Below are 26,307 nucleotides of genomic sequence, written 5' to 3' on the forward strand. Positions count from 1 at the left end.
AAGAAATCCAAGGATTGTAAAGCGAGAAGTGAGAGCAGAACAGTAACCTGATGACATGGCACGCGTTCACGTGACAACATGTAAGTCGTCATATTCTATCCTGTGTTTACTTCTTGGGGGCTAGGCCTACTCTTGCCTCTCTATAAAATTGAATCTTAACGTTAGATCTAGATCTATAACTGTTAGATCTAATTCATTCAAGTCAAAGTGGGTTGCTTGCACTTGGAGCCTTGGCCATTGGGCTTGGGCTAGATGTACAGTGACGCTTCATTGAGAAGTAGTGGTTCCATGCAATGGCTCTTGCAACAATAGCTCCTAGATTCTTTTAAATATCTGCATGCTTAACTTAAGTCAAAATAGATTCCATCCACGAACATACAATCCTAACCTCATCCTAAATACTCACATCAAACTAGACCTAAGAAAAAAAAAAGAAAAATTATCACATACATCCCTAGATACTAACTGCAAGTTCTTGTAGAAAGTAAAGACCAGAGCAATATCACAGGAGCAAATGTTGTATCGTCAGTAGTAGTACTAGTACCCCCTTACGCTATGTTTTGACTTCAAAGTTTTGTAACATACAAAATCACACTTCATTTTGTAGGATAAAATAACTACTTTAATTTACCTGTCATCATAGCATCAATCTCTAGATTCTTTTTGCACATTATATATTATGAAAGTGGTGACAGTGGCAAACTCACTGTTGCCATCGCCCATCTACAGCGAGATAACAAAAAAGATGATTAACAGTTAACTGCAGCTGCAACCCCAACACGTACGTGTCTCTGTTACAGCGCCCTGCGCCGGGGTTAATTAACAGTAAAGACCCAGTCTCTGGTCTATGTTGTATATGTGAAACAAAAATGGGCAATTTTACAGTTAGTAACGTTACATTCAAGCAAACTGTACTTGCTACTAAATCACCATCTTATTTATTTCAAGTCAATTAAAAACATGGTCATCCTTTGCACATATGGTATAGAAATGACTGAATACAATGCAACAAATATTAGAGTTGCCATAGCAACTTAAAGTTTTGGTTAGTAATGTTACAAAAAAAGAACTTGACCAAAAAACAAAAAAAAATGTCGTTACAGGAAGTGTGCAAAAATGTAAATTGCTAGAAACGAAGTGTTGCATAAATTTCACTGGATGCGGACTGCAAATAATTTTAGCAGTTTGACCGGTAATTTTTTAGCTAGACACCCAAAAGCACTCAATAAACTTTGATATCGCTAACAATTGACTTTCTTGTATGTTTGTCTTTCAGTTGTTACTGTTTGCCTTGTGGCCCTGGTACTGTACATCCTCTACTTCCACACACCACAGGCAGATGAAGAGGAGATAGATCCACCAGCTGCAATCAAAGGTTTTTATATTTACTCATTTTTCTTTTCTGGAGAAAATGACCACACTTCACAAAGTTTAACCAGAGCAAAACGAAGAGAACAAAATCTCTTTCATTATCTGTTCACCAGCTAAATATTTGTAATGCCAAGGGTAAGTGAAGGAAAAGCTCAGGGATATTATCTGTTGTAACCATGGCAAAATATCAGCCACAAATTTTGACCCCGAGAGTATTTGTGAGTAATTTGCCAGAATCTGTTAAATATCTATGTTACATATCAATACGTTGTGAACAGTGAAACAAATGCAAGAGAGAACTGTTAGCTCAAATAATGGAGTGACAAATGATATCATTTTCTCAGAGAAATTACAAAGATCACTTTGCAGGGGTGTAGTCCAGTGCAGGTGTGTAGTAAATCAAGGTGTATTATTCTTCACAATGATTGATACTGCTGAAAGACATCTAAATGAATACATTTGACTGTAATATTTTTCTGATGTAATTGGCATGCTTGTAAAATAGAAGTAAAAATGAAAATTTTGACTTATGCATTTAGATACTTTTTTTTTCTTCTTGACCAGAGGACCTAATATAAGGAGCTTCCTCCTGAAAGCAGTGAATTCAGTGGACTCTAGTATGTATGAAGTGGTAGTTGCCATGCAAGGCAAGCCTTAGACAAGCTCCCTGATCACCACAGACCTCCCAACCATTGTGATTTCATAGGGAAAACTTTGAATTTTTGACTTTTCCCAGCTCTTGTTTCAATATGAACTTCCTGTTTTTCTTGATAATTTTACAACACACTCTTACACGTGGGAGCTGCTCGCTCTTTCCTACTTTTTGATCAAATAATCAGTGTTATTCAAACAGAAAGGTTGGGAGTTCGGTCATCAGTAACAATTCTTTAATGCAACGCTGCACACTGGCACTGGTTCGACGGTCCCTGACCAGTGAAATTCACTGTTTGACCAGTAACTTTTTCAGGAATGGACCAGTAAAAAATAGAAAAACTAGGTACCTACCAGTCAACGGCGTAAATCCGTACTGAGGAGTGGGGGGGATGGTCACCATCACCACGCTTACAAGCCCATAACCGGACCGGCGCAGCCTTGGGGGGGGGGGGGGGGGGGGAGAAGCTTCTCTCCCCCCCTCCCCCCCCCCCCACACGCAGACTTTACAGGGATCGGATGTCCCACTCTTTTGCATGAAATATAAAGTGGGAGGAAAGTGGCAGCAAAAATATGAAGACTTTTTGTCCTTGTTGTTGCTTTTTTTTTTGCTTGTCAGATGACTTGCGGCGGAAAATCAGACCTTAAAAGTATGAAGACATTTTTTGTTTTTGAAATATCTGTGAGAGAGAGCGGAGCGACCGGGTTAACGGGGGGAGGGTGTGCATGGGGGGGGGGGGGGTGTCCCTCTCCCACACGAGGAAGATTTTGCATTTTCAGACCTGAAATTCAGCGATCTGGTGCACACTTTTGGTGAAATTTTTGTTTGTTTTTTCTTTAAAAAACCAATAGAAAATGAAATATTCACAATAATGTCTAAATTGTGGTATTTCAGCTCTTGCTCCGCCTGTGGGACATCACTGCGAAGGCCTACTAAATAATGGGGCCTATCACCGGCGTAGACAGGATTTGATCTTGGGGGAGCGGTTATGAGATCGTGAGGGAGCGAAGCAAGCGAGGGGGGGGGGGAGGGTATGGTAGGGGGGTTTCTCCCTCCCACGGTGAAATCTTTTTACATTGAGAATTTTGACATTTTACAGTCCAAAAACTGCCGTTTGTAGCTATATTCTTCGCTTTGGAAATTAAGGGGGTCACACCGTGCGCAACTGCTGTCAATCACTGGCAGCATCATCAGGAGAATGGCATAGCGATTAAATGCGAGCGAGCGAAGCGAGCGAGCTTGAAAATTTTGACATTTTACAGTCCAAAAACTGCCGTTTGTGGCTGTATTTTTTTTGCTTTGGAAATTAAGGGGGGCGCACCGGGTGCAACTGCTGGCAATTACTGGCAGCAACATCAGGAGAATGGCATAACAATTAAATGCGAGCGAGTGAAGCGAGCGAGCTTGAAAATTTTGACATTTGACAGTCCCAAAACTGCCGCTTTTGGCTGTATTTTTTCGCTTTGGAAATTAAGGGGGGTGCACCGGGTGCAACTACTGGCAGTTACTGGCAGCAACATCAGGGGAATGGCATAACGATTGAATACGAGCGGGCGAAGCGAGTGAACTTGAAAATTTTGACATAATGCTTTTACATGCTAAAAACTGCCGTTTGTAGCTATACTTCTTTGCTTTAGAAATCAAGGGGGGCCGCACCGGGCGCAACTGTTGTCAATCACTGGCAGCAACATCAGGAGAATGGTATAGCGATTAAATGCGAGCGAGCGAAGCGAGCGAGCTTGAAAATTTTGACATTTTACAGTCCAAAAACTGCCGTTTGTGGCTGTATTTTTTTGCTTTATAATTGGAAATTAAGGGGGGGCGCACCGGGTGCAACTGCTGGCAATTACTGGCAGCAACATCAGGAGAATGTCATAACAATTAAATGCGAGCGAGTGAAGCGAGCGAGCTTGAAAATTTTGACATTTTACAGTCCCAAAACTGCCGCTTTTGGCTGTATTTTTTCGCTTTGGAAATTAAGGGGGGTGCACCGGGTGCAACTACTGGCAGTTACTGGCAGCAACATCAGGGGAATGGCATAACGATTGAATACGAGCGGGCGAAGCGAGTGAACTTGAAAATTTTGACATAATGCTTTTACATGCTAAAAACTGCCGTTTGTAGCTATACTTCTTTGCTTTAGAAATCAAGGGGGGCCTCACCGGGCGCAACTGTTGTCAATCACTGGCAGCAACATCAGGAGAATGGTATAGCGATTAAATGCGAGCGAGCGAAGCGAGCGAGCTTGAAAATTTTGACATTTTACAGTCCAAAAACTGCCGTTTGTGGCTGTATTTTTTTGCTTTATAATTGGAAATTAAGGGGGGGCGCACCGGGTGCAACTGCTGGCAATTACTGGCAGCAACATCAGGAGAATGTCATAACAATTAAATGCGAGCGAGTGAAGCGAGCGAGCTTGAAAATTTTGACATTTTACAGTCCCAAAACTGCCGCTTTTGGCTGTATTTTTTCGCTTTGGAAATTAAGGGGGGTGCACCGGGTGCAACTACTGGCAGTTACTGGCAGCAACATCAGGGGAATGGCATAACGATTGAATACGAGCGGGCGAAGCGAGTGAACTTGAAAATTTTGACATAATGCTTTTACATGCTAAAAACTGCCGTTTGTAGCTATACTTCTTTGCTTTAGAAATCAAGGGGGGCCTCACCGGGCGCAACTGTTGTCAATCACTGGCAGCAACATCAGGAGAATGGTATAGCGATTAAATGCGAGCGAGCTTGAAAATTTTGACATTTTACAGTCCAAAAACTGCCGTTTGTGGCTGTATTTTTTTGCTTTGGAAATTAAGGGGGGCGCACCGGGTGCAGCTGCTGGCAATTACTGGCAGCAACATCAGGAGAATGGCATAACAATTAAATGCGAGCGAGTGAAGCGAGCGAGCTTGAAAATTTTGACATTTTACAGTCCCAAAACTGCCGCTTTTGGCTGTATTTTTTCGCTTTGGAAATTAAGGGGGGTGCACCGGGTGCAACTACTGGCAGTTACTGGCAGCAACATCAGGGGAATGGCATAACGATTGAATACGAGCGGGCGAAGCGAGTGAACTTGAAAATTTTGACATAATGCTTTTACATGCTAAAAACTGCCGTTTGTAGCTATACTTCTTTGCTTTAGAAATCAAGGGGGCCGCACCGGGCGCAACTGTTGTCAATCACTGGCAGCAACATCAGGAGAATGGTATAGCGATTAAATGCGAGCGAGCGAAGCGAGCGAGCTTGAAAATTTTGACATTTTACAGTCCAAAAACTGCCGTTTGTGGCTGTATTTTTTTGCTTTGGAAATTAAGGGGGGCGCACCGGGTGCAACTGCTGGCAATTACTGGCAGCAACATCAGGAGAATGTCATAACAATTAAATGCGAGCGAGTGAAGCGAGCGAGCTTGAAAATTTTGACATTTGACAGTCCCAAAACTGCCGCTTTTGGCTGTATTTTTTCGCTTTGGAAATTAAGGGGGGTGCACCGGGTGCAACTACTGGCAGTTACTGGCAGCAACATCAGGGGAATGGCATAACGATTGAATACGAGCGGGCGAAGCGAGTGAACTTGAAAATTTTGACATAATGCTTTTACATGCTAAAAACTGCCGTTTGTAGCTATACTTCTTTGCTTTAGAAATCAAGGGGGGCCGCACCGGGCGCAACTGTTGTCAATCACTGGCAGCAACATCAGGAGAATGGTATAGCGATTAAATGCGAGCGAGCGAAGCGAGCGAGCTTGAAAATTTTGACATTTTACAGTCCAAAAACTGCCGTTTGTGGCTGTATTTTTTTGCTTTGGAAATTAAGGGGGGCGCACCGGGTGCAGCTGCTGGCAATTACTGGCAGCAACATCAGGAGAATGGCATAACAATTAAATGCGAGCGAGTGAAGCGAGCGAGCTTGAAAATTTTGACATTTTACAGTCCCAAAACTGCCGCTTTTGGCTGTATTTTTTCGCTTTGGAAATTAAGGGGGGTGCACCGGGTGCAACTACTGGCAGTTACTGGCAGCAACATCAGGGGAATGGCATAACGATTGAATACGAGCGGGCGAAGCGAGTGAACTTGAAAATTTTGACATAATGCTTTTACATGCTAAAAACTGCCGTTTGTAGCTATACTTCTTTGTTTTAGAAATCAAGGGGGCCGCACCGGGCGCAACTGTTGTCAATCACTGGCAGCAACATCAGGAGAATGGTATAGCGATTAAATGCGAGCGAGCGAAGCGAGCGAGCTTGAAAATTTTGACATTTTACAGTCCAAAAACTGCCGTTTGTGGCTGTATTTTTTTGCTTTGGAAATTAAGGGGGGCGCACCGGATGCAACTGCTGGCAATTACTGGCAGCAACATCAGGAGAATGGCATAACAATTAAATGCGAGCGAGTTAAGCGAGCGAGCTTGAAAATTTTGACATTTTACAGTCCCAAAACTGCCGCTTTTGGCTGTATTTTTTCACTTTGGAAATTAAGGGGGGTGCACCGGGTGCAGCTACTGGCAGTTACTGGCAGCAACATCAGGGGAATGGCATAACGATTGAATACGAGCGGGCGAAGCGAGTGAGCTTGAAAATTTTGACATTTTACAGTCCCAAAACTGTCGTTTGTAGCTATATTTTTCGCTTTGGAAATTAAAGGGGGGGGGCGCACCGGGCACAACTGCTGGCAATTACTGGCAGCATGCAACATCAGGAGGATGGCATAACGATTAAATGAAAGCGAGCGAGTTTGAAAATTTTGACATTTTACAGTCCCCAAACTGTCATTTGTGGCTGTATTTTTTCGCTTTGGAAATCAAGGAGGGGGGGGACACACCGGGCGCAACTGCCGGCAGTTACTGGCAGTAACATCAGGAGAATGGCATAACGATTAAATGCGAGCGAGCGAAGCGAGTGAGCTTGAAAATTTTGATATTTTACAGTCCCAAAAACTGTCCTTTGTGGCTGTATTTTTTCGCTTTGGAAATTAAGGGGGGCGCACCGGGCGAAAACTACTGGCAATTAATAGCAGCAACATCAGGAGAATGGCATAATGATTAAATGCGAGCGAGCGAAGCGAGCGAGCTTGAAAATTTTGACATTTTACAGTCCCCCAAACTGTCGTTTGTGGCTGGTATTTTTTCGCTTTGGAAATTAAGGAGGTGCACCGGGCGAAAACTCCTGGCAATTACTAGTAGTCCCTGGGCCAAGAGGCGAAAAATTGGTTATTGGTACCATCTCGGGTGGCAATACCTTTTTGGTGTCATTTTGTTTGTTGGGCATAGATATGCTTATCAAGCTATGATAGCATTTCCAAATGAGTAGCTTAGTCCTAATAAATGAATTTTTAACCAATTTGGTCTCGTTTTTATATCCCTGTACTTCTGAATCGAGGCTAACCGCTATAGAAACAAGAGCACGGTCTTCTGTATGTCCATGGAGCTCATGGTATGTCCACAGGTGTTCTGTTGTAAACGCGGTGCGTTTAGTCTTTATTCAAGACGGCGAAGGAAATATCCAAAGCCTATGATACAGTGTATATCCCTTTATCTAAAAAAAAAAAAAAAAAAGCAATTCCTCGTGGATATTTTTTATTATTCATCATTTTCCGGTGAAAACGCTGAGGTGAAAATACTAATGCCACGCCAATGTAGCTTTATTTCCATCAAACAATGAACCGGTACACTACAATACGTAATGATAAATACTGTTGTAAATGAGCAGAGTAATTTTTGTTTAAAACTGATGTATTTGTTGAGAGGGTAGTATAAAAGCAGTATAGATAATTCCTTTTATTAGTAACTTTAGATATGATAACGGTACATTGTTTTGTTTTGTTTTGTTTTGTGTTTTTTTTGCAGTGTTTACCAGAACTGATATTGTTGTTAATGAGACAAACACAAACACACACACACACACACACACACACACACACACAGACACAGACACGGAAACAATTGTCACACAATATCCATGGGCCAAGACCCGAAAAATGGGTTACTGGTACCACCTGAGGTGGCAAGTTCTAGCTGTGCATTTTGAAATGGCATATATCTAAGGAATATTATTTTACTATAATAGCATTTCCAGAGTAGTAGTTTAGTAATAGATTTCAGCCATCAACCCGACCAATGCCAAATATCTTTCATTGTTGGATGGAAATAAAGCGACAGTGGCGTGGCATTAGCGTTTTCACCGTAGCGTTTTCACCGGAAAATGATGAATAATTGAAAAATACGGCAAAATCCACTAGGAATTGTTTTTTTTTTTTTTTTTTTTTTTTTGCTTTTTAGATAAGGAGATATACACTGTATCATTAGGTTTGGATATTCCCTTCGCTTTCTTGAATAAAGACTAAGCGCTGTGGACATCATAACCCTTGGATATTTCCTTCGCTGCCTTGAATAAAGACTAAGCGCACCGCGTTTACAACAGAACACCTGTGGACATACAGAAGAGAGTGCTCTTCTTTCTATAGCGGTTAGTTTCGATTCAAAAGTAAAGGGATATAACAGCGAAACCAAACGGGTTAAAAATTCATTTATTAGGACTAAGCTACTCATTTGGAAATGTTATCATAGCTTGATAAGCATATGCCCGACAAACAGAATGACACCAAAAAGGTTTTGCCACCTCAGATGGTACCAATATCTGGCCTGGCCCATGGACTATAGCAGCAACATCAGGAGAATGGCATAATGATTAAATGCGAGCGAGCGAAGGGAGCGAGCTTTAAAATTTTGACATTTTACAGTCCCCAAACTGCCGTTTGTAGCTATACTTTTCGCTTTGGAAATTAAGGGGGGGGCGCATCGGGCAAAAACTGCTGGCAATTACTAACTGCAACATCAGGAGAATGGCATAATGATTAAAAGCGAGCGAGCTTCAAAATTTTGACATTTTACAGTCCAAAAACTGCCGTTTGTAGTTTGTAGTTGTATTTTTCGCTTTGGAAATTAAGGGATCGGGGCGCACCGGGCACAACTGCTGCCATTCACAGGCAGCAGCATCAGGAGAATGGCATAGCGATTAAATGCGAGCGAGCGGAGCGAGCGAGCTTTAAAATTTTGACATTTTACACTCCAAACACTGCCGTTTGTAGCTATATTTTCGCTTTTGTTTGTCCCACTTTTACGGGGGAACCATCCCCCCCCCCCCCATCGACGCCTCTGCATATGAGGGTGCTTTTGTTAAGTGAAAGATCTGCTGCACACTCTTTGATAAATTAGGGAAATATACGTCAATCTCAAAAGTGTACAAAGTCTATCGAAAGGGATCCTGTATAGCGGAGCTTTTGCATGTTTATGATTGTAATACAACGATCTGGTGCATAGTTCTGGCGATATTTGGACAATTTTCCATTAAGAAAGTTTGAGATTTGTCCTCATCTCGGGAATTGCTTGGGGGATAAATGATTTGTCTGCCTAAACACTTCCGTAGGGGCGGGGCAAATGCCCCTTTGCCCCCCCCCCCCCCCCCCCCCCCGAGATAGATTCGACGCCCCTGATCTTCCCTGGGTATGCTCATAGATGTATCCTGACTGAGTCACCAGTCACTGTCGTTTCTCAGGAATGATTCAGGAAATGGAGGGGGTTCAATTATGGCGATATAGTTTTTGTTATTGTTTGTTTGTTTGTTTGTTTTCCTACATATCTTGCAGATGGTCCCCAGTTACTCGCGTCATAACATGTTTACATTATAGGCCTATACTATTTGACGTTGTCAACGTCTGAGCCATACCTTACAGTGTATGTCGACGTTACTTTCTTCGCGAGCGAGCGAAGCGAGCGAGCGCTTGAGAAACTTATGTATACATTTTCCTACAAGATAGTATACTGTTCAGCTCTGTTACCTGTCTGAAGGCCGGCGTACAAACGTCATGCAGTATGCCAAAATTGATACAATCACATTTCTGCTTCCTCCATTTTTTCCCCAAAATTCAGGGGGGGATGATTGTACAGGCCATCCCCCCCTCCTCCATTTCAGGGGGGGATATATCCCCCCCATCCCCCCCGGGATTTACGCCCATGCTACCAGTGCAACAAACAGGTCGGACCAGTACAAAAAATTGCAAAGTGTGCAGCCCTGTTTAATGGTAAAGATTGCCAAGTACTTACAATCATGCATTATGAAATGGTCTTAATACATACAATAAGTAAGAGTCAGAAGGTAATAATTGAAACAACTTATTCGCTTTCCTCTTTTTTTTTTCCACCCAAACTACTAGACATACACATAGGCGGAGTTCCAGCAAACAGTGCATACCGTGACAGTCCACAGGGGCTCCCCAGTAAGAATGTGACCAAAGGCTCGGGACAGGACGGCACGGTCAACGTCCTCCTGTGCTCAGATGGTTCGACGCTGGGCGGGATGGTGGCGGCCATGAACAGCATATACCTCAACTCTCGGGCCAAAATCAAGTTCTACCTGGTCGTGGACAAGGACTCCCTGGACCATTTAAGGTGACTCTCTGAGCAGGGCACAGCGTGAAAAAGACCAGAAATTCTGTGCATTTCTCATAACTGTATTCCCATGAGCAATCTCTTATTGTCATTTCGATCTTACAGTACTATGTCTTGACCAATCTCTCATACTTTTTTGAAGCTCTTAGCCCCCAAAAGTCTGGCCTGGTTAGGGTTAAAGGACCAGTTCACCGTCATATACATGTATATTGAGTGAGAGCAGCAGTATTCATAGAACACATCAGTGAAAGTTTGAGAAATCAGACAATCTGTTCAACAGTTTGAAATGGTTAAAGTTTCTGCACAATTACTTCTGGATGAGAAAATACTACAGCTTGTGATGTCACGTGCGTAGAATGATAAGGAAAATATAAAGAGAATTTCATATAATTTCATTTTTTTTGGGGGGGGGGTTAAGTACACATTCCCTTGACTTGTCACCAGTTGATGTATGTTAAGAGTAATATTATTCCCCATGCTTTCTAAAAGAGACAGGTCAAGTGTTCTTTTATTATGCAAGAAAAGTAAGAGCATGTTGAATTTTCTTTGTATTTTTTCTATATTGTTCTACAGATGTGAGATCACAATATGTAATAGTCTTCTTATCCAACGATGGCAGCACTGAAACTTCAACAATTCATAACTCTTGAACATATCATCCATTTTTCCTCAAACTTTCACTGACGCGTTTTATTGATATTGCTGCACTCTCATGTATATGAGGGTGAACTTGTCCATTAACACTGAAGTGCTAATGGAATTGACTGTTCTTCCACACCCAGCCATTCCAAGCTGAAAGATGATCAGATGCTTTATACTGGTAGTTTGCAAATTTGATGTCAATGTGATAGCTGGATTTTGTTAAAGGGGGAGTTTCCCCAAATGTGTATGTGGAAGCAGCAGATGCAAAAGGATATCAGAATCGTTTGGTGAAAGTTTGGGAAAAATCAGACAATTTGTTCCAAATTTATGAACTTTTTCATTTATGCCTAATTTCTATGTACTGCTCTCTTTAGAGAGGAATTCTACAACAATGTGTGATATTACAGTAGTGAAGCAATATAAAGAAGATAGGAGAGCAATGCTTTTTAAAGTGAAAACATAGTGTTGGTAAGGGTTTGAGAACCCGTCTGGCACCATTTCATATTTGCTTGCAATATATCAAAAGAGTCTACAAAGAAACTTACCTGGCTGACGCGATTTGCCGGGATGATGAGTCGTTTTGGAGTATTTTGAGACAAAAAATAAAAGTCGGAAAACCGACTTTTTTCCAGAAGGATCCAGACTAACTCGGTCTCAGGGATAACTCGACCCTATTTCAGACAATTTACACGCAGTTCATGATCGCCATATTCTACTGTATATTAATTGAACAGACAGGAAAGTGCGTGCTAATCCTGTACAAAACAAATGGACGCCGCGCGGTCCTCAAGCGTAATTACGCACATCACGTGAGTTGCTGAGACGCGCTGTCTTTGAAGTTGTTGTTGTTTATCAAGCGTCTTTGATTGTTTTTAGAGGTGCTTGATAGGTGCACACTAATTTTGCATGCGCGCCAAAGAGGTTTTTTTGATGCGCGCGTTGTATCAACTCAGACCATTACTGCGAGTAGCCAGAACGCGAAGCGCTATACAGGCCGATCCCATAGTACAACACTGTATAATCCAGAGGGACAACCAAGACAACTCAGCCTGCTGTCAAAGCGAGGCCGAGTTGTCCCCGAGTCCGAGTTTAGCCTGACCCCGTTTGGGTAAGTTCTGAGACTGAACCTTTTCGGTTAATATTTCGCATTTTCATCGTTACCCATCGAATATCTTGTTATTACAGCGTTATTCCGCACATTTCTTAGGCATACGTTCACATTTGGGAGCGAAATTTGACAACTTTTGCAGGCGTACCAGAACTATGTTTTGGCTTTAATTTAAAGAAAATGTATTCTCTTTAGAACATCAAACAAGCCCTGAATCAAGGTCCTCCAGGAGGCATTTAGAACGATATTTACTTTCTCAGTTATCAGTAAAGAGTTGAAGGCAATGTGTATGCAGATTTCTGAATTTCAGTTTACAAGTTTCTTTTTCTAGTTGGCTTTAATTAAAAGAAAATGTATTCTCTTTAGAACATCAAACAAGCCCTGAATCAAGGTCCTCCAGGAGGCATTTAGAACGATATTTACTTTCTCAGTTATCAGTAAAGAGTTGAAGGCAATATGTATGCAGATTTCTGAATTTCAGTTTAGAAGTTTCTTTTTCTAGTGTTTAAGATTCATTTTAAGATCGGGAGGTAAGTCTGATTTGACCTCTGATGGCCTCCAGAGGTCAATGAACTTTAAATATCAGAATATTGATGTTTGGAGGCATTTGTGAATGATAGGCTTAGATCTATACGCTGCACTAAATATGCATTTGTACTACAAATCTTCTGATTCCACAGGGCATTGACAGGTTTCTACCTTTGACCTCTGATGACCTTTAGAGGTCAATGACCTCAAAATACCATAATATTGATCTGTGATGTTATTAGTTAATGATAAACATGGTAAAGATGTGCAAAACAAGCATATCTGTTTTGCAATGAAACTGTCTTTATATTCCAAAGAGCAAAGACAGGTTTCTAACTCTGACCTCTGGTGACCTTTTAGATGTCAATGACCTCAAAATATCATAATATTGATCTGTAGTGTCATTAGTTAATGATAAACATGGTTAAGATGTACAAAACAAGCATACCTGTTTAACAAGAAATTGTCTTCACATTCCAAAGAGCACAGATAGGACCTTTGACCTCTGGTGAACTTTAGAGGATGTACAAAACAAACACAATTGTAGCCCAGATGGCTACTAGCACATGTTCATAATAAAGAATAAAATAGAATAGAATAGAATAGGATAGAGAGTAAAAGAAAACAGAACACTGCAGACGTTTTCCTAGACACCCTGTGAGGTCAATATATGCTCAGTCTTTTCCCCTTCTTGGAGTTTACGAAACCGTTTATCTTCCTTCCAGCTATTTCCTTTCTCTTTTTTTTTTTTGTGGTCAAAACCACCTCTTCCAAGAAAAGTCTATGGTCATAGGAATTTATGAGTTTGATGTTGGCTACTTTCCCCGCTAGTGGTCAGCACTCTCCATCCCCAAAGCCCCGCGCCAAATTACGGGGAATGGCGTGATGACGTGTTTTTGCCCTCTGATCCCCAAACATAAATGACCCTCTGAGCTGGAAGGTGGCCCTCCTGCCAGAATTTATCCCTCTATTTTAGCATTTGTTGTTTAGTGGAGTGGGTCAAACAGAAACTCCAAAGACAAATTCAGGGGTAATGACCCAGAACAACGATGACATTGGTTGCCATAGCCTAAGGACACTAATATTCATTTGGTTTATCATTTTGATATCCAAGAAACAATAAAGTCTTTACCAGTGGTTACAAAGAACAAATGAATGAAGAAACTAAAAGAGAGTGGGCGAGTTAATCAGAAATTGAGATGAATCATAGAAAATTGAGTTTTCACAGAAACGAATAGGAGGAGCAAATTGAACATTTGACCAGTAAGGAATTAATTTCTAGTGAACGCCACACCCCAATATAAGATTGAGCCAATGAAATGCTTTAGGGAAAGGAAGTTTGTTAGTAAATTATAGTTATAAAAAAGCATGTCTCAGCCAAGAAATCAGTTAGAGTGGCAAGCACAGTGGGAGCGGCTTCACACTATGTAGTGAAGCAAAGGCTGCAGAGTATTTTGGAATTTTGAGGAACTTTGAGAATAGTTGGAGACTACAGAGATAAAGTCAGGAGTTCCCCTTTCTTGGTACAGTATTCATCGCATAATCGGGCATCTGATAATCGGGAACCTCGCTTAAACGACATACGCTTCCCAGAAACATTTCCAATGCACGTTATTTTCACTGGATAATCGGGCGGGGACCTCTGATAAACGGGACAATTTTTCTTCAAGCGATCTTTGATTTTGTTGATATTTTACACAAAAAATCTACCAAAATACCACAACAATATTTCAAAGATTCCGTATCAGTTGTTGTTTACATCAAACTTACAAAGCAAGCTTCGGACTGGTGTGTTTTGACTTCCGTCCATCCAGTACACGTACATTTCAGCTCGCTGCCCGCCTTCGCTTTTCTGTACATGTGTATATAAATGGCGAGCTAGATCGCTACATATTGACAACACATGTACAATGTACAGTGCAGTGATCGCGGCAAGTAAACAATCAAGCCGTGATGATTGAATGATTGAAGGACTTTTATTGACGTTCCCACATCAGTTCTGGGTAATCATTTCCCATGGTCGTGGATATGTATTTATACAGAACGCCCTACGTGTCCAAGAATTTTACGAATGTTTAAGAAAGTGCTAGCTTTTCATCCACATATTTTGTGTTCGAAGAGAGGTGACAGAAGGAGAACCAGTTGCGATTACTCTACAACACTGCGAGAATGCAGGGAGAGCTAGAGGGTCGCCCCGAGGGGTAGCGTGGTTGTGTATTCATGTACATGTACAGTACGTCAGTATGCATGCGTATGTGTGTGTGTGTGTGTGTGTGTGTGTGTGTGTGTGCACTACATGTACATGTCGTATGCCATTAGTGTATGGTGAGTGCTCATCGCGAAATCGGGCACCTCGCTTAAAGGGGCCGTGTTTGCTACTCCCAACCTATCCCGATTATGCGATGAATACTGTATATCATGCCCCCCCCCCCCCCAAGTCAACCAACTAATCTTTAACGACGCTGAATGCACCATAGACCTACGCTGTGAATGTGATGAGGATCTGACTGTCATGATTGAACCGGCGAGCAGCAGGACAGTAGGAACAACTATGAGTCACGATAACACAAAACTTTAGTTTACGCCAATTTGGAGTGCAATTACAAACTCCAAATAGTCAACTGGTGTCATCAGAGATGTTGAAGCGCCCTGTCAGAATGATACAAAGTGGAGAGTGATGGTGACGAAGAGAATACTGACAGCGTGACGGCAGACCGCTCAACTGACGGCCCAGTCACACTGACAAGATCGACAATGACATGCAGACGAGGACCTCATTCGTCGACCTAGAGTAATCATTTAAGAGGAATGACTTTAATTTACGTTTGAAGACATTTCAAGAGATGTAGTAGTCTGATATGTAAGGGGAAAATCATTCTACTGTTTGCAGTCTTGTGAACATACTTGTATCTTTAGCGAAAACTGTTCGAGTACGTGGACAGTATAGGCCCCTATAAATCACTCTGTTGAGTAAATTAAATATGAACCAAATGGCTTCTTTTGAACATGTATTGTGTTAAAAAGTTCATGGTAATTCTTTTCCAGGCAAAATTTGTACATGAAAATTCCAATGTTAAAAGCATGTCATGGAAAATGTAAACAGTATGTGCGAATGCTTCTATGTTTCCTGCTAAACTTGTGTGTTAGTGGGGAAAAGAAAAGAAAAGAGAAGAGAAGTCTCGCTCTACCACGACTACATACCACAACGCCTACGGATATCTTTGTTTCACATTGTTGGTGGGGAAAAGAAAAGAAAAGAAAAGAGAAGTTTCGCTTCATGAGAGATGTTCAGATCCTGCTCGACACCACAACGCCTACTGATGTCTAGGCTGGAGGTGGGTTTGAATGTCTTATAGGGCAGATTAATTGGCACGCTATCTTTTGAAGAGAAACAATACTTTGTTTCACACAAGATGAAAAAGGAGAAAGACAACTGATAATCATCCGCTCATGTGAAATCAAGCAGAAGTTTTTCAAAACATTTCAAGAGGCATCTTGGTGAGTTACAGTCTGTTAAACATGCCAATATACTGTGAGAAACAAATTGAAGGCCACCTGCAATAGGCCACCTGCAATACAGCCTCACATTTTCCGACATCACAAAAACTTTGATCAACACGTCCCATATATACACAGTGATGGTGAGGGAAAATAATAAACAACAACATTGCAAGATTAATGCATTTCTTCCAAGACAACAGACAGAAACTGATTCCACGTAAAATACATAAACATACATGTATTTTGATTTTTTTCCATGCATTTTTCCCATATCATTACACACAATCATTACACACGTATACTTGATATGGTGTTCAGCTCACTGTGTGCAGACTGAGCACGACCCGATAATTCAGAACCTCTGTCTGAGAAAGGCTTGTAGCCTATCCCGCAAGTCAAGAAGAAGCTTTCTTATCATCTCGTGCATCCTGTACTCTATGTGCAATGCACTCATCACAAGAGACAAGCTTGCCTTCACCCAAACTGTTTAGATATTGCCATTGGAAGACTCTGATGATCGCATACAGTGGCTGTGCACCTATAAGAACGCTGGTCTGACCTCGGGATGTCTATCCAGTTTAGTCGTGGAGGAGATCTGTGTACCGATCTGTGCAATGTACGTAGGCTCAATCGCGTGCTTCACTGAAGACGCAGATGCTGCCCTGTCTTGAAAGAGATCGAGGGTATAGATTTAGACCAATTTCAGCAGGTTACACTGAATCATCACTTGCTGGCAGAGAGTCTTAACCGGATCATGCAGGTGATATTACCCGCTGCCAGCATACCCTGATTCACACATTGGATGCAAACAGGATGGCAGCCATTAGTGGAAACAACCAATATTTGGGCATGGGGGCACAACATGGCCAGGCCCAAGTGTTAAGGAGTATCGAGCATAAAGAAGACAATTAGAGTAAATAGTAGTTCCACTCCGATTTGGAATTGAGGTTCCTGAACAGGTCATTGAAAAAATGCCCAAAATTGCCTGACGTAATGATCCAAACTTAATTGGATGACAATAGCAACTTGCAAGGTACAGGGTTGCTTCATGTGGAATGCATGTTATGCCTCACAGTATGTCGCTTTCCAGATGGTCCATGACGTCACTGTATGCTCCAGGACCATAAGTCATTCACCGGAACCATACAGCCCACGAGCTTGACACTGACCAACACAGGCCCGCCAGCTCGAAACTAGGTAGCATTGCCCGTGAGCTTGATACTTAGGCAAACCAGGCCCATAAGAGTCCGACACATGGGGGGAGGGGGAGGTCCACAAAGACCTCAACTGAATAGATTAAGCCTTCTGATGTAATACATATATTAATCTCGTGGGCCTTGCATGTTTTCCTCGAGTTTCGAGCTCGCGGACAGCACAGCTTGTGGGCCTATTATATTTGATGTCGAGCTCACTGACCTTGTTCATCTAGTGTTTAGGTCACAGGATGTATGACTCATGGGCTGCGTAACTCATGGGCTGTATACGACTCTGGTTGTTTGACTTGTGACGTACATCTGATGAGGTGGGCCTGTTGTTTTCTGGTTAGCATCTGTCACCCTTTCATCCAGTTCAAGGGATTTTGCCATATGCCTGTTCACAAACTATTAAGCATCAACCCAAAATATGGTACTCCTCTCCCCACCTTCCATGTTTAAGCGTACAAATTTTGTCCAGTGCAAATTGGATAATGTTGCACATAATTTCATGCAAGCTAATCTGCATAACTAACCCAAACATAAATATTATATTTGAGGTCACTGTCACTGGTCACTGAAGACACGTAAGCTTCATTTCTGAATAATTGATCACTCACATTCCTGAGACCAGTTACTATGAACCAATGCTTTGTGGAATGTGGATACATACTTTGATTATAACGTCAAGGCGTGATTTGTACATGATTAAACATTTCGGATTAAACCAATGAAGCCAAACATCAATAATTGTAATCCTACACAAATTTTGATATTCTAAAAGTCTGACCTCACATTGTCCTTAGAGGTCAAAGTTGGATATACACAGGGTAATGACCAATGTTCTGTGGAATGAGAAGACACTTCTTGTAGTATAAATGCTAATAGCATAATGCATGATTGCACACCAGGTATACAGTTAACCATTGAATATACATCAAATATCAATATTTTGATATTTTGAGGTCATTGACCTGTCACAGTCCTCAGAGGTCAAAGGCAGAGACGTGTAAATAATTTCCCTTGATCTGAGGAATAGGAAAACGATTCAGTTTTAACACAAATGAATTTTTAGGACATCGTTATGTTTATCATCAACAAATTGCACCAAATATCAAAATTCTGATAATTTGAGGTCATTGACCTCTGGAGGTCATTAGAGGTCAAAGGCAGAAACCTGTCAAGGATCTATGGAACATGAAGACAATTCCACTGTAACAAAAATGAGTTTTTAGTACATCATTACCATATTTAACATTAATCAATGATGCAAAATATCAATTTTTATCAAATTTTTAGGTCATTGACCTCTGGAGGTCATCAGAGGTGAAAGGTGGAAACCTGTCAGGGTTCTATGGAACATAAAGACAAATCCACTGCAACAAAAATGAGTTTTTAGTACATCATTACCATATTTAACATAAATCAATGACGCAAAATATCAGGTCATCAGAGGTCAATTCAGACTTACCTTCCGATCTTAAAATGAATCTTATAACATGTACTAACACTGGTGAAAGTTTCATGCTTTAGTCAAATTTTGCACAATTTTTCGGCTTATCTGCTCTACTATGAGGACAGACTGATTTTGCTACAACATGCATTTCCCGTAGACACTTGCCCAAGTATATTCGGGACTCGTCCTCAAGGGGTCAAAGATGTGCATAGGCTAGTGCCCCCTGTTAGCCTTATTCCATGATTACCTATTCATTCATCTCCTCCTCCTCCCCCCCCCCCCCCCCAACAGTAAGTGGATAACTCAGTCCAGCCTGAAGGATCTGGACTACACTATCAAGGTGTTTGACGAGTCATGGGTGAAGGACAAGATTACTTTCAGAGACAGACGGATGGAACTTGGTTCCCCGGTCAGTACGCAAGTATTCTTCTCCTTATCATCGTTAACTGTTATCAGTTCCTTTGCTGGTTGCCTTTTCAGGCATCACCATCACAGACATCAATTCAACTCAAATTCAATTCAATTTTATTGTCCATTTTGAGCTGGAAAATTGTTTTGAATTCATACATTATGAGGGTAAGACAGCTAGGATTTGGACAGAAAATCACTTAACTAATTATCTGACCATTGATTTTTTTTTTAAAGTCATTTTCACCAAAATTTGAGATACAAGGTCTTGTCATTCCAGTGACGATAGACATGGAAGAGATATATAGCAGTATAATGTCAATATCAATGTCACAGATAAGTGATATACTCGATAAGAGGAATATTTAAATCATCCCTATTGCCATGATTTTCATCATTTCCATCTCTGCTGGCATCATTATCATCATCACTACCTCTACTGTCATCATCATCATCATCATCACAACCATCGCCATCTGTTATCATTATTCTAATTATCATCTCTCTCATCACATTATCACCATAATCATGATCATCATTGTCGTCATTATCTTCACAAGTCAGGAACGTCATCATCAGAACCTTGCAAGAGATTATCACCCTGCATCTTTCTTGCCTTCATTAGAGTAATTATCATTAGCATATATTGGTATTCTCATGATTAAATGCTCACCTTCACTTACAGCTTCAAGGAATACCATTTCTCTTTTTTTTTTTCTCTCATTCTTTAATTTCCTATTTTTGCCAATGGCAATGCAAAAAAGAGTTTACCCTGTATTGGGTTTGACTACTTATTGCAGATCGCAAGATTCAGTGATTCCCTGAAGTGAATTTGGTCTCATTTTCGGGGTGTGTGTTGTGTTTCTCACTACAGCTCAACTACGCCCGCCTGTACTTTCCGCGCATCTTCCCCGACCTCAAGGGGCGTGTCATCTTTGTCGACAGCGACACCATCACCCAGGGCGACATTGTCGAGCTCAACGCCACCAAGCTGGAGCCGGGGCACGCGGTCGCTTTCTCCGACGACTGCTCGGCAGTCACCTCAAGATACGGAATCATCATTGTAAGAAAAACTCTGTCAAAATGTAATGCTATGTATCACTTTAAAAGCCTCTAGTGTATCATATTAGATGTCTTCCTGCCAGAACAGCATGAACAAATGTATGATACACATGTATGTATCTATCATCACACTTCCAAAGTCTGACATTTATACCAGTCAGACTTAACCTGTTGAGGACAGGTTGATTTTGCTAAAACACACATGTTTCATAGACACTTGCTCAAGTATACCCGGGACTCGTCCTCAACGGGTTATCAATGCGACATCTGAAAATAAGAACGCTTTGAATTGTACCTCACACTTTGACAAAGATTAGACACAAGGGTTTTCTTTCTTCACTTCTAAAGTATCTTGAGACTTCTTGTAGGGATTATTTCCTCTCAGAGTTGCACAGAAATATGATTGATTGTCAATTTCATCTAATCACAGTCTATGTTCTAATCAGTGATCTGTCAAATCGCTTTAGGTGTTACTGCTTTGACAAGAAAGCTGACTCCAAAAGGGAGTCTCTAAGAAAATGTGATGTGTGTATGCGAATGACTATCACCTTTTAAACAATTATTTCCAAATTCAACATTGGTTTGTTTTTTCGCTTTCAGAGATAAAAATAAACTTGTTCAAAGAAAGTTGTGTACTGTAAAAACATGATATATTCGCGGCATGAATTTTTCGCGAATTGGAGCCGACGGCCTCTTTTGCGGCATGAAATTTTCGCGAACTGCCGCTGGCTTTCAATACACATAGTGTAGACAAGAAATTTCACATGCATTTCAATTTTGCGAATCTTGGTATTCGCCAAATTAAAATGCATGCGAAAATTCCTCGTTTTACAGTAATTGTTGGGATGAGGGCCCATTCAGTATATTTTGCTCTTTCTTTAACCCTTTGACCACTGTAGAATAAATATGCCAGCTTCCTGAACTTCCAGAATGAGAAGCTCAAAGCGCTGGGGCTGAATCCCATGGAGTGCTCCTTCAACACAGGAGTCTTTGTTGTGGATGTGGCAGAGTGGAAAAAGCAGAACGTCACTGCCCGTCTTGACTACTGGGTCACCGTCAACTCAAAGTGAGTCTGGAGAATATAGGGCACAGTGCTCACGCTCATTAACCCGTTGAGGACGGACTGATTTTGCTACAACACGCATTTCCCATAGACACCTGCCTGAATATACTCGGGACTTGTCCACAGGTTAATTTTCATCATATTCTCGGGGATGTGATGCTTGCCTTGTCCTTGAATACATGGCAAGCATACAAAAAAAGCAGTACTGCCCTACTTTGGCAAAAGGAAGCAAGTGACAAAAGTGACATTTCTCGTGAAAGAGCAAAATGTGTCTGTCATTTACACTGACGTCAATGGACTATCATGATGTCTTATCTAACATATCTCTTAGTAGGATGAGTGTTTCTGCATGAAGTTTGGCCTGGAAGAAGAGCTGATTATGTGAATTATGAAAACATCAATAACTCAAATTCGGATGGTATGTCACTTGCTTCCTTTTGCCAAAGTAGGGCAGAGTATTTAACAGCTCTCTTTTTGTGTCGTACTTTGTTAGGATCTCCTTCAATGGAGACTTGTCAGGTTATTATGCAGACATGAATGAATTTTATTAACTTGGATACTTGAGATGATGATTGTACATGTACAATACTATTTGCTCTTTCAGACTTACTTGAATGAACCAGCACTTTATAGGGTGCAATCAATATTGGTATTGTTGTTGCAAATTAGTTGGTCAATTATTACAATGGAAGTGATAATGATGACAATGATAATCTTTGTCAGGAATCATAAATATCATCTTTGAGTGGGCATGAGTTTGAAATATTAATAATTTTCTTTTCTTTGTTTGCATGGCTAAGCAATATGTAATGATCATGACGATAATTATATGACTTTACATTGCACCAAATCCACTCTGTAAAGTGCTCAAGATGCATACGTACTATTATTACCCCAGTCACTAGATATATAATTTCCAGCCAGCACTAACAGTGCTCACTCTCCACTCTCTGGGGAGCATTCTAGCCAGTTGCAGCCATTTTACAGGCGCGCACATGCTGATCAACCAACATGAACATTCTCATTTTACCGGGTTCCCATTCATACTCCTGGGTGGAGAGCAGCAATGTGGACAAAGGGCCTTGCTGAAGGGCAAACATGTTGGGCTTTGCATGGGCTCGAACCCAAACGACTCTCATGTGATTAAGAGATGTACACTTTTCTCGTCATTGTTATTTTTTCATCATCACTGTTTTTCACAAACAGAGAGGATGTCTACGGTAACCAGAGAGGAGGGGGACACTCGGGACCCCCTATGCTCATCGTCTTCTACAAGAAGTACACCGCTATCCCTCCGGAGTGGCACATCAGGCATCTAGGTAGAGCTCCCAAAATTACTTTCTGTTCATGATTATTCTGGCAGGTCCTCTCTAAAGAAGACACCTGAATATTGTACCCTTCAGCTTTGTTTTTGTGAAGAAGCAGTTTGGTTTTGTGTGTGCATGCTGTTAATTTCAGTTGGTCACTCAAATCATCATTTATTTTAATGTAATTTGCATCATTTATTTCTTCAGTGGTGACATAAAAGAAATGCACTGTGATTTCTTTAATTTAAAGGTCGCGTTAAACTGTGTTCATGATTTATTATATAACAAACATCCAAAACACAAAACTATGCAATTGATACAAGTCATGTATTGCAATTATAACACCAAAATTAATGCATGATTGAAATGAATAATTTCGTTTTTGTGACACAGTGCCATTGATTAATTTAATTTCGTTTTTGTGACATAATGTCATTGATTAATTCAAGGAGGTATTTGTGTAAGATAATGCTGACGGAGTAAAAACATCAGAAAAGAGCCAATTTCAGGGCAAAAGCAGAAATCGCAAGGAACTTCTCACTGTCTAAACATGGAATCCTGCAGTCACCAAAAAAAAAAGGAAAAATGTTCTGATCACGATGCAAGAGTGGATCTGTGAGCGAAGAAAAACTAGCAAATCATGACTTTCCCAGATTCATATGAAGAAAGAAATTGACTTTCCTGTTCTGTCAGAATACATGAAGAGTTTTTTTTTCTCCTCAAAATACGGACAAATTCTTCCGTGAAACAATTTAACCTGCCACAAGAGCTATGTCACACTTGTGACACTGAGGAAACTTTTGTGGTGAGGTGCAGATAGCCAATGATCTGTACAGTTGAAATCAGTCATATTTTCAGAAATTTGTTTGATTTGTAGTCTAGTGGTAGATTTTACAATCACTGGAGGGGAATTATTCAGAAAACGTCTTAACATGTACGTCACTGCCATTGGCTTTGTAGGTGTTACGACAGGCGCACGTTATTCTGAGGCATTCCTGAAGGCGGCCAAGCTTCTCCACTGGAACGGTCGATTCAAGCCGTGGGGACACAACTCTCAGCACACCCTGGTTTGGGAGAAATACTACGTCCACGACCCCACGGGCGAGTTTCAGATCGCACGGCGGTACGGCAACGTCTGAGCACAACTTCTTCGCTTTGAATAGTACAACTGTCGACAAAGCCAGGACAGCATCAGCGTCCGATGTATATTGTGTGTGTTCCTGAAGTATGGAGTCACAGCTCCCACTAAATGTGTCAGAATTTAGGAATAATGTTTATAATTAAGTCTGCATATTTGATGAAGATGAAGTCTTAATAATTTGCTCCAGTAAAGATAAATACTCGTTTCATTTTGATAGAAGATGGTGCATGTCATATTTGCTTCTTTTCCATGTTTTCTGATAATTGAGATCCAATAGATATCATCTTCTACCATTTTCGTTATTATGCATCAATTTTAGTTAGACTAAGAATTTCTTCTCCATTTCTTATTCTGTTCCCACCTTTGATGAGAATGTATGATGAATATATTTTTTTACCGCTGTTTTTGTTTTCTGTGATGGCTTTCATCAGATATTGAGATTATCTCTGTTGATAGTTGGACCATGTTTATACATGTATTTTCTCTCTCTCTCTCATATTTTGCTAGCCATGTTTTTTTATTTCTGATGCTGTTTGTCGTATTGTGATGTCAAAAGATATGGCTACGCTTTCATGGTGCATGCATGCCAGGGTAAATGAATACATGTACATAACATCACTACTGGTCAAAGTGTGCTGTACTTATGTTGTGAGGTCAGATAATGCGGCAGAGCTTGTCCAGAGAGCAAAGACGAATGAGGATTTTCCTCATGACAGTCACAGGGAGTATTTAGCATAGGGATCAGTAGAGGTACATGTACCTTGAGATAACCTTTGACCCTTTTGGGGGGCATTCATATTTAAAGGACTCTCTCAGCAAGCATGTTCATGTTGGTTTGCAACATCTTCATGCTTGATATGATTTGAAGGACAAGTCCACCCCATGTACGAGTTGGCTCTTATGGTTTAAAGAAAACCAAAATCTAAAGAGAAATGTGGATTGAATGAAAGCAGCAACATCAGTAAAAGACATCAGTGAAAGTTTGAGGAAAATCCGACAATCAATGCAAAAGTGATGAATTTCTAAAGTTTTATTGGATATGTGGAATTTTTGTATTTTCTTTTTATCATTCTAGGCACGTGAAACTCAAAGTGAAGTACTTTAAAACACGATATTTTTCGCGGCATGAAATTTTCGTGAATTGGAGCCTCATCCAGAAATGGCAGCACACAAACTTCAAAAATTCATAACTTTTAAACAGATTGTCCAATATTCCCCAAACTTTCACTGATGTGTTCTAATATTGCTGCATTCACTCAATCCACATGTATATAAAGGTAAACTTGTCCTTTAAGCCAAATATCAACAAACAGGTCAATGGAAGATGTACGAGGGGATGACCTCGCCACGTCATCTAATTTGCATAATATGCTGTTTCAACTAGTATTACATATGAAATTTTCACAGTGCATCGGTTGTCCCTAATATTAATGTCCAATGTTGATGACATTCCTGTACTAATGTTTTGGAGTTGGACATTGCGTAGAATTACACTTTGAAGATTTGCTGCTAGAAGAAAGGGCTTCCGTAGGATATATGCTGGCTGCTGTATAGACATCCGAGTTACAGAAAATCTTGTTGTCATTTCATCATCGTGATTTGTAAAATCGATACTGCCTAGAACAGTAAATAAATAGAGCATACCATGTATATAGTACTCACAGAAATGAACGTATTCTGTGTACCATTACAGCTCATCAAATATTTTGCAAACATTCTTATATTTGTGTGTTTGACTGCCTATATGCATTTTGTGAGAATCTCTTGATGCTGTTTTATACCATATTTTATCAACTTTTATCTGCTTTTATATATTATTGTGACCGCTTTCTGTGGTATGAGACAGTAGATCATGTTACAAACTGAAATGCAGCCTTGTACTTTCAAGATTGTATAAAGTAGTGATGCAAATTTTGTAGGCTGAATTTTGGACTTCCCTCGAGTATTTGACCAACATGAATATTTTCAACTTCACAGGGTACAATGTTTTGATCCAGTTTTACTCTACACCGCATAGGTGAAACAATTTTATGTGTAGCCACACTAGGTGAGTGTATTGTATTTTAAAAGTTATGCATCCAGGTAGTATGATATACATGGTCATTCTTTCAGTCATTTCTGCACCAGAAATAGACTCTGCCAAAAGACAAGCTTATTCTCAAGATTGTTATAATTTTGGGAGAAAGGGGGATGGGGGATGGGTGGGGATAAATCTTTACAGGTGAAATTTATCCTGGTGACTTGTCTAGCGTATTTGGATTATAATGTGATTATCTTTCCATTTGATTAATCACTTGCTTTGGTTTGTATCTATAATGACTGATATGATGTCCCTTTGGTAATGCAACCAGAAATTGTCATATTGTTTCACTGAATCCTCTACATCCATGCTTATCCACTTTTTTTTTTCAACCTGAGGCCTACTTTTGCTCCTACAAAT

General features: G+C 40.7%; 1 protein-coding gene across 1 annotated transcript; it reads left to right on the forward strand.

Annotated features, from left to right (window-relative positions):
- Nucleotides 1–24,430, forward strand: LOC140238962 (glycosyltransferase 8 domain-containing protein 1-like). The gene is made up of 8 exons (XM_072318857.1): nucleotides 1–80; nucleotides 1,277–1,375; nucleotides 10,224–10,458; nucleotides 19,178–19,295; nucleotides 20,169–20,357; nucleotides 21,256–21,422; nucleotides 22,626–22,738; nucleotides 23,687–24,430. Exons 1-8 carry the CDS (start codon nucleotides 56–58, stop codon nucleotides 23,863–23,865), a joined length of 1,125 nt encoding a protein of 374 aa, XP_072174958.1. The 5' UTR covers nucleotides 1–55; the 3' UTR covers nucleotides 23,866–24,430.
- The last annotated feature ends 1,877 nt before the right edge of the window (nucleotides 24,431–26,307 follow it).

The sequence above is a fragment of the Diadema setosum genome, chromosome 15 (genome assembly GCF_964275005.1).
Source record: "Diadema setosum chromosome 15, eeDiaSeto1, whole genome shotgun sequence".
In the NCBI taxonomy this organism is placed as follows: Eukaryota; Metazoa; Echinodermata; class Echinoidea; order Diadematoida; family Diadematidae; genus Diadema; species Diadema setosum.

Excerpts from the sequence above, each read along its gene's own strand:
- LOC140238962 (XM_072318857.1), top strand. The coding sequence starts at position 56 with ATGGCACGCGTTCACGTGACAACAT. Across the intron at positions 10,459-19,177 it reads GACTCCCTGGACCATTTAAG|TAAGTGGATAACTCAGTCCA; the intron begins GTGACTCTCTGA and ends CCCCCCCAACAG. Across the intron at positions 19,296-20,168 it reads GGATGGAACTTGGTTCCCCG|CTCAACTACGCCCGCCTGTA; the intron begins GTCAGTACGCAA and ends TTCTCACTACAG.